Below are 12563 nucleotides of genomic sequence, written 5' to 3' on the forward strand. Positions count from 1 at the left end.
CTTTCAAAGTTAAAAATTAATTTCCATTATTTTCACATTGGTTGTTGCTTGCTGTTAAAAATTAATTTCTGTGTTGGTTCTTACAAATTCAAAAATATAGAGATAAGGAATTTCATAGGAAACTGGGTACTGAAAACCTACTTCAAAAAGAAAAGAAAGAGGGCCGGCCAAATGGCGCGTTGGTTAAGGGTTGGCATGGGACGTCAGCTCTGAGCAGCAGGGCCCCAGTTCAGATCCCACAGGGGGGCCAGTGACACTGCCCTCTACAGCTAAGATGGTGAACAACAGCTCGACCTGGGGCTGGGCTGACGTGAGTCGCCTGCGACGGCATAGGCTGCAGTGGAGCTGCAGTGGGCTGCCATAAGCTACTGTGAGTGGCCGGCAGACAGTGTGAGCTGCCGTGAGCTGCCATAAGCAGCCGTCCAGAGGCCAGCGACTGATCTGCCTCACCAGGGAAGAGCGCAATGATAATACCAACATGGGCCAGTGAAGCAATGTCCTCCACAACTAGACTGAAGAACAAAAGGACAGCAAATTGTCTGTTCCCCTTCCCCGATTCCCCAATGCTGTTCCCCTGCCCCAATTCCCCAATAAAATCTTTAAAAAAAAAAAAAGCAGCTTAAAATGTAGACTAGCCAAATAAAATGTTTTCAGTGCAACATTTTAATTCAAGCACTTATAAAGAGTAGTTGAAATGAATAGATGCATTAGACTATATTTGCTACAGTGTAAAGTAAAACTTCATGACAATATTATGAAAGTGATTTTTATTATTTTGGTAATAGTGTACTTTTATAGGTAAATCACAGATACAGATTTCTTTAATTTGGTATATCAAACAGTAAAAGCTATGTATGAATGCTGTGTCCCCAAAATCTATTTCAAGTACAATTATGCATTATATTTGCTATGTACATATTAAAAGCATACATGGTAAAATACAAAAATAAGAAAAGGTTAAATAAGAAGTTATTCTTGAGTTATAAAACATCTAATAAAGAATACATTTTTATCACACAGCTGTGTGTCATAGCTAAAATCACACAAGCTAATATATAATGCTATGCAATTATTTGATCTAATATAGATCTAATATGAAAAATATTAAGGCTGTAATAATAATTCACAGATAAAGGCTAAGTTCTGAGACATGAAAGCTTTTAGATAATCCACAAAACAAACCTGAGACATCATTTTGTTTTGGAAAAAAAGCAATTTTCTTACAGAGTCAAAGCTTTACTATATGAATGAAGCATTTAATAAACAATATACTTTATTGCAATAACCTGGAGTAGATGTTCTGACTAGAATGGTGACCATTTTATTTCTCTGGCAGAAATAAAATGAGGTTTTCTGATTAAGCCATAGCGTGATTACTGTAGCCTCCAAATTTGGTTATTTTTGTTTTTGGTTTTGCTTTCCTTCCTTTCACTAGGTCATAAACATATTAAATAAACCAGCTAAACTCCAAGTGCCCACCTTCCTTTTTTCCGTATAAGCTCAGCTTTTCCATTGCTAAAAGCACCAGATGAACGGAGCCCACATATGTAAAAGGGACACAAAAACAGGTTATTTAGCACATCTGGATCTGGTTGACTTAATGAGGCATCCAGATTGGTACATGATTGCTTTTGCTGCCACACACACACCTCTCAGAATAAGTAGGCTGAGTTAGCAGCCCAAATTCACTGCCTCAGCCCTGCTGGGGGATGGGACATTGGGTGGGGGTAATAATATTTTGGAGTTGCCAGTGCCAAAAAAATGTAAATGTATTGGGTAAGCCCAATTTCTATTGTTGACTTGAGTGCCTTTTAAAGCACTGCCACAGTATTTCCTATCAAAGAGGTATAGCTATGAGATCCTATTAATTAAAAGTATGTGAAATTTTACCTAATAAAAATTTCAAATTACAATGTAAATTTCAAATTTCAAATTGCTACATGTAGATTTTTTTAAGTCTATTTGGGATGTAACACTGGCACACAAAACATCTTTGTTCTAAATTGTCATACTTCAAATTAATAAATTTGGAATGAGTGGGGAAATGTTGGACCATCTCTCTTCTTTTTCGCTTTTTAATTCTTTTTTCTTACCAACCCCCCCCACACACACACACACACAACCATTACACTCCTTCCTTTATAATTCTGATAAAAAGATTCCAAAAAATTAATAAAATGTAACAAGCCGTAAACTTTTAGGACACTGCACAACTTCCTTTGGACGTTAATATGCAATAAAAGTTAAAACTTCAAACTTCACTTTGTACTTTCACACTCTGCCAACATTTTAAGGTTTTCAGGTTATTTACATAAACTGAACATATATGCTTTGTTCAAGCTTTATGTTTTCACAGTTACAAAAGAGACCGCTCTCTGATTTGCCAATCTTAACTAAGTACAGCTGATCAGATCACCTCCACTGGTATATGATGCAACTCTCAAAACAGCCTCCCAAGACTACCTCCTGATTCCGACTTTCCACAACAGTGACATTAATGCTATTTTTAAAAAGCATTTAAAAGAAAAGAGAACATCCTGATAATTTGTTGCATTTTTCACTATTCACCAGGCAAACACAGGTTAAATTTTTCTGCTTTCCACAGGTTAATGGTCAGGTTTCCAGTAATGTCTACTGGAACTCAATAATCAGAATGTCTTTAAAATTAAATTAAAATGTCAGCATGCCAAAGTTTGGAATTATATTAACTAGATCAATTTTCAAAAACAGATTCTGTATTATGAATACAATCACAATATATTGTAAAGTAATAAGGAACACATCTTACAGATCCAATTTTTATATTTTTCCATTTGCGTACAAGTTTTGGATGAGAGAAAATGATTTTACTTCAACCTGGTTATCATGATGCCAAAAAAAAAAAATAGGCAATTGATTTAATCAAGCTCATTTCATGTTTCTGAGCCAAAATTAGTTGAATTGGTTGTACTATTCAATTTGCTATGATATTATAAAAGACATACATTATTCAACCTTTTCTTGACCAAAATAATTAATACTATTTAATAATAAAATAACTAATACATATGTTTATGAATCATCATATATGTATACATATTGAATACTATTTGGTGACTTTTTTTTAACCTATGAGACATACTGAAAGCTGTATTGCGATTACATAATTTAAAGCTTAACCGGGCTGGTAAATTTGTTCTTTTTTTGTTTTGGGGTTGTCTTTTTTATCCTCATAATTGAAATTCTGTACTTTGGCAACCAACACAGCTTGACATTTTTTACAATTTAACAACTTACACTTTAAAATTCATGATAAATCACTGAAACCTACTATATGACTAAACCAACTATCGATACTACCAATTTCTTTTTGAGCGAATGACTTTGTGAGTCATCCAATAAAGTAAGAGAAAGCACATCAGTAGGCAAAAAGATAAATTCACCCATAGATACCAGCGCCTGCCTAAGCTACTTTATTGAAAAGGTGAGAAGGGAATTTCTGATCTTACCTTTTCTTCCTCACCCACAATCATATGACTTACACTGTAATTATTTGCCTTTGCATATTTAACAATATGTTCTGAAACTTTGCTTAACATAGTTTTCTATGGAGATTTTAGCACAAAGAACATCATTCTTGGATGCCACCCACAAAGGCATGGTATTAGAAGTAGCTCTCCACTAGGTAATTTTGCATGTGTATACATGGAGTTTTAATTCCAAAGAGTGCTCCCTCAAGAAGTGACTATTATAGCATTCAGTCAATGTATAAAAACTCTTTGAGCCCTTTAACTCTGACTCAAAAGAATCTTTCCAGAGCTCCTGCAGAGCCCAGTGCTCATCTGAGGATACAGGTGTCAAACACAGTATCTACGGGTCCATTGGTTTATGCTCACTTTGGAGGCTAATTGAGAAAGCAGCACAGAGGAACTAGAAATTTTTACTCCCCACCCCTCAAAACTGGAGTACTTCTAAAATTCCAGCTTGCTTCCGGCTTCTCACTGACAGTCTTTCTCAGCTTGTAACTTTTGGACAGCACTATCAAGGAGCTCCATGGACTCTCTGAGAGTGACATTGATTTTGAATGACTTGGGTTTAATGGTGAGGCCATAATTAAAATCCATTTTTGAGGGCTCGTCTGGATTGGCCTTGAAATTGCACTGGTGGGCCAGGATGGCAATGAAGAGAAATAGCTGTATCTTGGAAAGCTCTTCCCCGATGCAGCGCCGTTTGCCCACTGAGAAAATCATCACACAGCTGGCCAGGTCCTTGTTGAGGAAGCCATCCTTGTCCAAGAACCGAGCAGGATCAAAGTTCTCCGGGTTAGGCCACTTCACTGGATCGTGATTCACTGACCACTGGTTAATAAAAACCACCGTGTCCTTGGGAATATGGTAGCCCAAGACAGAGGTGTTAACAGTGGTGGCATGAGGAATGGTCATGGGCACAAAGCTGGAGAAGCGCATGGCTTCATAAAGAAAGGCCATGACGTAGGGCAGGTGGGGCTGGTCATCCAGGCAGGGCAGACGGTCTCGGCCCACGACCTGATCCAATTCTTCCTGCACCCGAGCCTGCACTTCAGGGTACCTGTTTGGTGTTTAATGGAGAAGGAGGAAACAAGTGAGGAAAATTCATTCTTCTTTCATCTAGAAAGCACATTACAATTGATTTTAATCCCACTTTATTTATCTGAATCAGTGACTGAATTTCTAGCCCAACAAAATTAAAACAATCTTCTAATGTCTCACTAAATTACAAGATGGGTAAATGAATAGTTATATTTCCTCTAATAAGCCTCACATGGTTAACGCTCTCTTTCCCAATGTAAGTAAAAAAAAAACAAAAGTCTAAATGTTCTCAGCCTGAAGAAGAAGCACAGTAACGGTCCAGGCCAACTTCTCTGTCAGGCACAGGAGGCTCAGTGCCTAAGGCTCACAATACCCACGAAGATGGTTTTATTACTTTTAAAATCAAAGGGAAAAATGAACTGTTAGGTTAAGTAAAATGTTTAAATATGTAATTTAAATATCTTTATCTTTAGACCTATGTAGTCATAAAATACAATTTTAATTTTTTTAATTTTTTATGGAGGATGGCATCTACAAAGACGGAAGCGCTCAGGGCCCATCAATGTTAAAATGCAGCCCTGAAAGAAGATCTTTTATCCCCTCCTCTCCCTACTGTTCTCATTTTATACAAAGATAGATAAAGCTTCATACAACGTATCTTCTCAATGTAAAAGCAAATTTTCAATGTTCATGAGATTATGGTACAAATTACACTTACTCGCTGTTGGTGATAATAACCTAGCACAATCCTTTCGGGGGGGAAAAAAATCTTAGTACAAAGCAAGATCCATAAGGGTAACCCCTCCCCACTCTTTTTAATTTTTAAAATGTAATCAACAACATTAAAGCTCAAAAAATCATTATGTATAATGATATCTTATTATGGCAAAATAGTAATGTGACCATCAAAAATTACTAAGGTGGACACTTGCGATCTATCAATAAAATGAAATTTTAAAAGTTTTTTTAATTACCAAAATAAAGTTTAAAGTTTAAAAAAAATGTTCATTACAATAAGTGGAAATGTCAGAAGTAAAAAAAGTATGTAAATAATTATTGCATCTCTGAAAAACATTTAAACGTGTGTGATGAAATTATGGATGATTTTAAAGATTGCTACATTAGCATCACACTACAGGGGTTTGCAAACTTCTTCATAAAAGGCCAGATATCTAAATATTTTAGGCTTTGCAGGCAAACCCTATCTGTTGCAACTCTTCAGCTCTGCCTTGTGCTATAATGTGAAAGCAGCCATAGACAATACATGAATATATTTTATGAATTTTGATAAAACATATATACAGAAGTAGTTAATGTAATCTGCCAATCCCTGTCATATTGTCTTTTCACTAAAAATAAGAACAATGTGCTCACCAACTATATTGAATTGAAAGTGACCCTAAAATTGTTTTATTTTCCTTCGCTGTGTCTAATGATTAGGAAAGTCTGTTTCAAAAGATAGCATGCTTATCTGGGGATGCTAAGGACCCACTGATCCCATTTTGGGATGTCTTCTTCCTGATGTATTACTGACTTCTCTTTATTTTATTTCTGCTCCCCACCTCCCTCATAGGTGTTTCTATGATCATAATACTGATAGCGATTTTAAATATACGAAAAATTCAATTTGTGAAAGCAGCCGTACAATATCTAAGGGTTGCAGCGTTGAAGTGCAACACTAAGAAAAGAAGCCGTCGTTGCCTTTCAGTTTCTGAGGCGCCAGCAAATTTCAGCATGCCCCACCGCTGACTTGTGCGCCAAGTAATAGCACAACCAGGATTTCTGGTCTCTCCAGGCAATCAAGATTTGCTTGAGCGAGACACTTGCCCCTGGGGTAGAGTTGCCAGACAAAATACAGGCCTCCCAGTTAAATCTGAAGTTCAGATAAACAATGGCTAGCCTTTTGGTATAAGTATGTGCTATGTAAAACTTATTTATTTGCTAAATCTGGCAACAACCGATACTGGGAACCTGCTTGAGTGTGTGCACACAACTTTGTAGAGGTCCGCGACTTTAATCAACGTGGGCACTGGGGATCAGCCAACCAACGGAGCCCGGCCGGCCCCTGGGGCCAGAGGGGTAGGTATTACAGCGATCTCCTGGATACCCGGTTTGTCTTTCTGAATGCTGCTCTGCGCTCGGTAAAAGTGACTGCTTCTCCGGTTCTTTACCGACACTTCTCTTACTCCTAGCGCGGCGGTTTGTTTGATAAACCCAGCACAACCAACTGACTTCTCGCTGCGTTCCTAAAGCTTCCATGAGGGTAAACCGTCTGGGTATCCAGGTCTGCGGGCCGCGGGGCTGCCCTCAGAGTGCTTTCCTGTGCCCGAGAACAAAGCCGGGACGTGCGCTGGCTTTTAGCGCAGGGCTGGCGCCCTTAAATCCGCCCCGAAGAATGGCAGAGCCGACTAGGGTGCTTTGTTTATTTAACATATTGACTACATTACCCTTTCTTTCGGAACCGTTCCAATTTTGCTTCTATGCCAGGGAGGAAGAGATTGGGGCTGATCCGCGGGCACTTTAAAAATCTTGTTTTTCCAAGAGGTTTCTCACAAATTCGTCTCCACTCGGACAGATAGCGACAAGATCAGAGAGGTGGAGCGGACCGGGCCCGGCTGGGTGGGATGGGCGCGCACACGTGTCTCGGCCCGCAATGTGCCTTCCTGAGCTGCGCTTTTGGGACACGATCTGATTGGAGAGGTTGGAGACCTACAGCGAAACCCTCCTACGCTGGTTGCGGCCTCAGCCTAACCTAGTACCACTGGGCCTTTTATTGGAAGGCCCGACCAACGCCTCCTGGAGGCTTTACCTGGTGAAAAGGATGAGCAGCCACTGTAGCGCGGTGGAGAGAGTGTCCTGGCTGGCGCCGAAGATGTCAGTGATTGTGGACGGCATATACTCCACGTCCAGCCGCGCGTCGCCGGAGCCCTCGGCCGCCTCCTTTCCCACGGAGAGGATGACGGCGTCCATCATATCGCGGGGGTCCGCCCCGGGCCGAAGGCTTTCGCTGTGCTTCAGAAACTTGTCGAGGACGAAGTTGCTGAAATTGCGGTTGAGCTGCTGGAATTCGCGGAAGGCGGTGCGCACCGGGTTGGGGAAGCGCTGCAGCCAGGGCATCACGTCTACCAGGCTGCCCGCCGCCACCGTGCGCCCGAACTCCTCGTTGTGGCTGAGCAGCTCGCGGAATTCGGCGTCGTCGTGGCTGTAGCGACAGCCAAAGCACACGGCGCTCATGACATTGGCTACGGCCACCACGGTCAGCGGCCGCGGGTCGAGGAAGTCGCCGCCGGCGCTGCCGCGTACCAGCAGCTCCACCAGCTCACGCGCCTCGCCTAGCAAGTGGATCTCGAGGATGCGGCGACTGCGCGGCTGTCGCGCGGAGAAGGCGCGCATACTGCTGTGCGCTGCGCGCCGCTGCGCCTTCCAGCGCTCCGAGTACTGGCCAAAGGCCAGGCTGAGGCCGCCAGACACCACGCGGAAAGAGTCGAAGCGCGGCCGGTCGGCGAAGGCGGAGCCCTGATGCACCAGGGCCTGGCGGATCGCGCGATCGCTGTTCAGCACCACCACGGGGCAGCTACCCAGTCGGATCTGGAAGACATCGCCGTAGCGCTGCGCCAGGCGCGCGAAAGAGAGGTGCGGCGCGGAGCCCAGGGACGCGGCGTTTCCGATCAGCGGCCACGCAAAGGGTCCAGGGGGCGCGGACCCCGACTGCCGCCGCCTCTGCCTCAGCAGCCACTGGCCCACGTGCACGGCAGCCAGCACGGAGAGAAGCAGCAGGAGCGTGGTCTGCTGGGCGGACAGCGAGAGCGGCAGCAGAGGATCGTCCAGGCTGAGGCTGGTGGCCATGCTGGAGAGAGGAGGGCAAAGGCGTGACACTCAGGTGTGCAGAAAAAGGAGCAGGCGCCCCATGCCCCTACCGCCGGCCTCGAGCTGCTCTGAACTGTTGGGCAGGGAGGCCAGACCTAGGTCACGTCAGGGCTGCCTCACTGGAGAAGCGGCTGAGGACGTCCCTTCCCATTTCAAACCCACTCCCCAAAGGAGAAGGAGAGGGGCGTGTAGCAGCTTCTCTGTGACTCAGCCTCAAGCCCCGGTCCCCAACCGCGTAACGGTTCCTGCAATTCCGAGACAACACGGCGGGCATCGAGGCAGTGGCGCTCAGCTCCCGCTAAGTACCTATCATCCCAGCCCCGACGTCTCATCCCACCCGTGATCTACGAGAACCCAAGAAAAGAGGCCGCGGGGGGCGGGGGGCGGCTCGGCGGACAGACTGACCTGCGAGGAGGCGTAGTTTCCAGCGGCACGCGACTGCCTGTTCCAAGAGCAAAATGCCAACCTGAGTGTCTCCAGGAAATAGGAGGCCCGCCCCGGACACCTGCTGCCAGCTCTGGGAGCTTTAGCACCCACTCTAGAGTGTCCAGGCGTCGTCAGAGCCAGGGGCACTTGGATTGGGTTGGGGACGGAGAAAGGTGCCTCCTCTGCCGAGCCCCGGCTGCACCTGGGGCCTCGGTAAAGTCGGGGTTTTCTCACAGCGGGGGATGGAGGTTGGGGTCGATGAGTGGAGGCAATCGCCAGCCCTAACGCCCCTTGCGTGGCTCTGACAGCTGGAGTCGCAGAGGCGTGGCCCAAATGCACACAGCCACTCCAGAGAGTCAAAACGCGCCATCCCGTTTTTAAAGTCTGTTTAAGAGGGAGGAGGCAGGGGACCTGGCGGAGGCGGGGCTTAAGGAGGGCTGGGCGAGGTGCGTCTGGACTGTCCTGGCGGCTCCGACTCCTACTGGGGCCGCCGCGCGCGGTGGTCACGCGAGGTGGCCCCGGCGTGCCTCGACGGCATTGGGGAAACAGCCCGTGGCTTTACTAGAAGCGGCGGTCTGGGCTTTTGGTTTGCCCCCAAATCGCTGTTAGTCATTGTCAATCCCAATCGTGGCCACACGGGTTTCCCGGAAGCGCACTCGGGACAGAAGCTGCCCATCCCGCTGAGCTCTCCGTGGGAGCGCTCCCCGAAGTCCCCTTCCCTCCCAGTCACTTGAACTTCATTCCCCGAGAGAACACTGCTCTGAATCCTTGAGGGCCCGGGCTAGAAAAAGAAACCTGTCAATTTGGAAAAGAAGATAGTTCGGTTTGTGGTGGCGGTTTGCCTTCCAACCTCCCTAGTTATTTTATCTTAATGTTCTCGAAAACAAATGGCCCGCAAACGAAGCCCTTTGGCGCACAAAGTTCTCCTTCCACCTCATGCAGCGAGATGAAGAATCCCTGAAAGACGCCTCTCCCCCGCCCCGGGGACCCGACTGTCCTTGACACACAAAGGCCAGCTCTGGTAGGGCGCAGCTGGCCCTGACCGAGATTTCCATCGTAGAAGCTCCTCCAGGTGGCGCCGGCCACTCGAGGACTCCGGGTGGCGCTGGCCGCGTCCTTGGCGCTGGGCCCAAAACAAGCTGGCGCAAACACCAGGGTCTGGAGCGGAGGGAGGGCTCTCCGAAGATTCCCGGAGGGAGGAGGGGAAAGAGGGGGAGGAAGAAAATTGCCGCACGCCTGCGAACTTTTATCGAGTTGAAGTTTGCTTTGCTGTCGCCTCCCCCTTGCGTGCAGAGCTGTGCCTTGCGTGCGCGGCTTCTGGAAAGTCGACTGCAGTCATATCCCTCGGCGCTTCTCACGGCACCTGACACGCTGGGCGGCGGCCGAGGGCGGGGTGGGGGCCGCCACCACCCACAGAAGCGCACGCACAGCTGTGCCCGCGGAGCCAACGAGGCAGACGTTCCCGTCCGCCCCAGATCTGGGCGTGCGTGCGTTGGAGATGGGAACGCTTCTTTCAATTGGGAAGCCGGAGGCATCAGGGCCCGCAGTGGTCTCCCGGCTGGCTGTACCCTTTCCTACTGGCTAGTACAAAGTATTTTTAAGAGAAAAGGTCTTCTCAGCAAGGCTGGGGAAAGGGCGAGCTCGTGGGAGGGGTGGGCTGTATCTTAGTTAACACGGGAAGAATTGTATCTCCGGATCTCCGGAGTCAATGTGTGCGTTTACCACGTGACAACCCTGTGGTTTGAGCTTTACCAGCAGTGCGAATATCTGCTGTTTCTCCGTTTACAGAGGAGGAAAAGGAGTTCAGAGAGGTTATGTGACTTACCCGCACTATCAATCAAGAGGTGGAGCCAGGATTTGAACCCACGGGAGTCCCACTCCAGATCCATCACACAAGTTTATGCGGAAGGAAATCCTCAGATAATAGGCACACATGCCTCCTTTCCTGTCTGCCCTCCCAATCTCTATGCCTTTAAAAAAAAATCAGCTGGAAGAATTTTAAAAATTTAATTTTCAATTACAGTTGACATACAATATTATATTAGTTTCAGGTGTACAACATAGTGATTAGACATTTATACACCTTAGGTAGTGATCACCCTGGAATAATTTTTTTAATAGTTGTTTACAGAATTCAGGTTTCTGAGGATTGCATAGAAGAAGTAGTGTGTCATCCTTTGCAGTTAAATTGGTTTTGAATGAGGGAGACCTATGGACTGTGCCTCCTAGCTGATGTTTGAATATGGTTAAATTTTAAAGAAAAACAAAGGGGTGTCTGAAAAAGAATCTGACTTCTTGAGACACTGAAATCAACAATAAAATATCTGAGCTGACAGGAAAACGCCTTTTTTTGTAAAACTTCATTTGGTAGCTTTTGAGAGGTTCTCTGCAAATTATTTCACACATCATGATGGAGTACTCATATCCACAATGAAGTTAGTGTTTGAGCAACTGGTTAAATAAGCAATGGTTTCCCAGTGCTGTGTTGGCCTACATATCCTTTGAAATGAGTTTCATAACCACCTTACAAGGTCCAGCTTTAGCAAGACCCCTGCCTAATAATTCAAAACTTATGCATGCATCGGTCTCTCATTGGACTGTAATTTGGTGGACAGATATTGTCTGTGGTTGAATGCCAATTCTGAGCTATCAAGATTCCTGAAAGCCTTTATCACAGTATTTCCCCCAGAATCAGAGCAGATGGAGGTTCCCTTTTACCAAGTAAATTTCTACCTTAAAAAGTATAAAGCAAGGCTGTTCCTAAGACCTCCTGCTTGATTCCTGAATGTCATATCGTTTTTAGATAAACTCAGTTCATGCCTTCCTGCCATAGCAAATAGTTCAAGCATATCCTCCAAGCTATTGGTACCTTGAGCTTAGCTCTTGTTCTGGGACGTGCCTTACAAAGACAGAAGAACCAGATGAGCAAATGCTGTCAGAAAGATAAGCACTTATCAATTATGACAAACCAAAATGACTGGCTATGGTTACATCTTCAGAATCTGCCAGCCTCAGGCTCCCCAGGCTTTGTGGTGCAGGCCTCTGTTGCAGAGCCCATCTGGTGCCTGATGAAGATATAAGGTAAATCCAAAGTGGCCTGTGAGTACCCCTGACCCAGCTCAAGGTGAGGCCCTCCCTTGAGTGAAAATTCAAACCAGGCTTTTTCATTCTTATCACAACTTCTCAACCAAAGTCAGTATCTAGGCTCAGGGATCTCATTTCAGGCAACAGTACAGAATATGGAGATTTCATCTTTCCAAATCTGAAACTTAAATTGTTTGCTGCAAATAGCTTTTCAAAGAACAGCTAAGCTAAAGAGAGTTTAAAGTAGAGGTTTAAAATACCTTGTATTGTATTGATTCCAAACAACAGAAATCCAGCTTATGGTTGTTTAAGCAGGACAGGAATGCCCTGGCTCCTGTGCTGGGAAGGAGAAATGTGGTACCTTATAGATGGAGGGACCTGGGCTGCTCCCCTCCCCATCTCTATCTATGCTGGTCTCTCCTTGGGCTTTGTTCTGCAAACTCTCCACGTGGTGAGAAAGCTGGCTATAGACAGCGTCAAAAGAACCATCCCAAGAAAAAGAGAACATTTCTCTTCCAAAGTCATTCATTTATACGGCCCCCTGCAAGAACTCCAACATGCCAGTTTGGCATCAGGCCACTGCTGTCTAGGATTGTTACAGAGAAAGAGACTTGGGGAGGGGGGACCATGTTAGGGAAG

At 45.4% G+C, this 12563-nt stretch overlaps 1 protein-coding gene across 1 annotated transcript; it reads right to left on the minus strand.

The window, feature by feature from the left end:
- Positions 1-750: 750 nt before the first annotated feature.
- Positions 751-10218, minus strand: CYP1B1 (cytochrome P450 family 1 subfamily B member 1). Its single transcript, XM_019647846.1, has 3 exons — positions 8820-10218; positions 7357-8394; positions 751-4566 (listed from the first exon to the last, which is right to left on the minus strand). The coding sequence occupies exons 2-3, from the start codon at positions 8391-8393 to the stop codon at positions 3978-3980; spliced, it is 1626 nt and encodes a 541-aa protein (XP_019503391.1). The 5' UTR covers position 8394; positions 8820-10218; the 3' UTR covers positions 751-3977.
- Positions 10219-12563: the final 2345 nt, after the last annotated feature.

Source organism: Hipposideros armiger, unplaced genomic scaffold, assembly GCF_001890085.2.
Source record: "Hipposideros armiger isolate ML-2016 unplaced genomic scaffold, ASM189008v1 scaffold_116, whole genome shotgun sequence".
Lineage (NCBI taxonomy): Eukaryota > Metazoa > Chordata > Mammalia > Chiroptera > Hipposideridae > Hipposideros > Hipposideros armiger.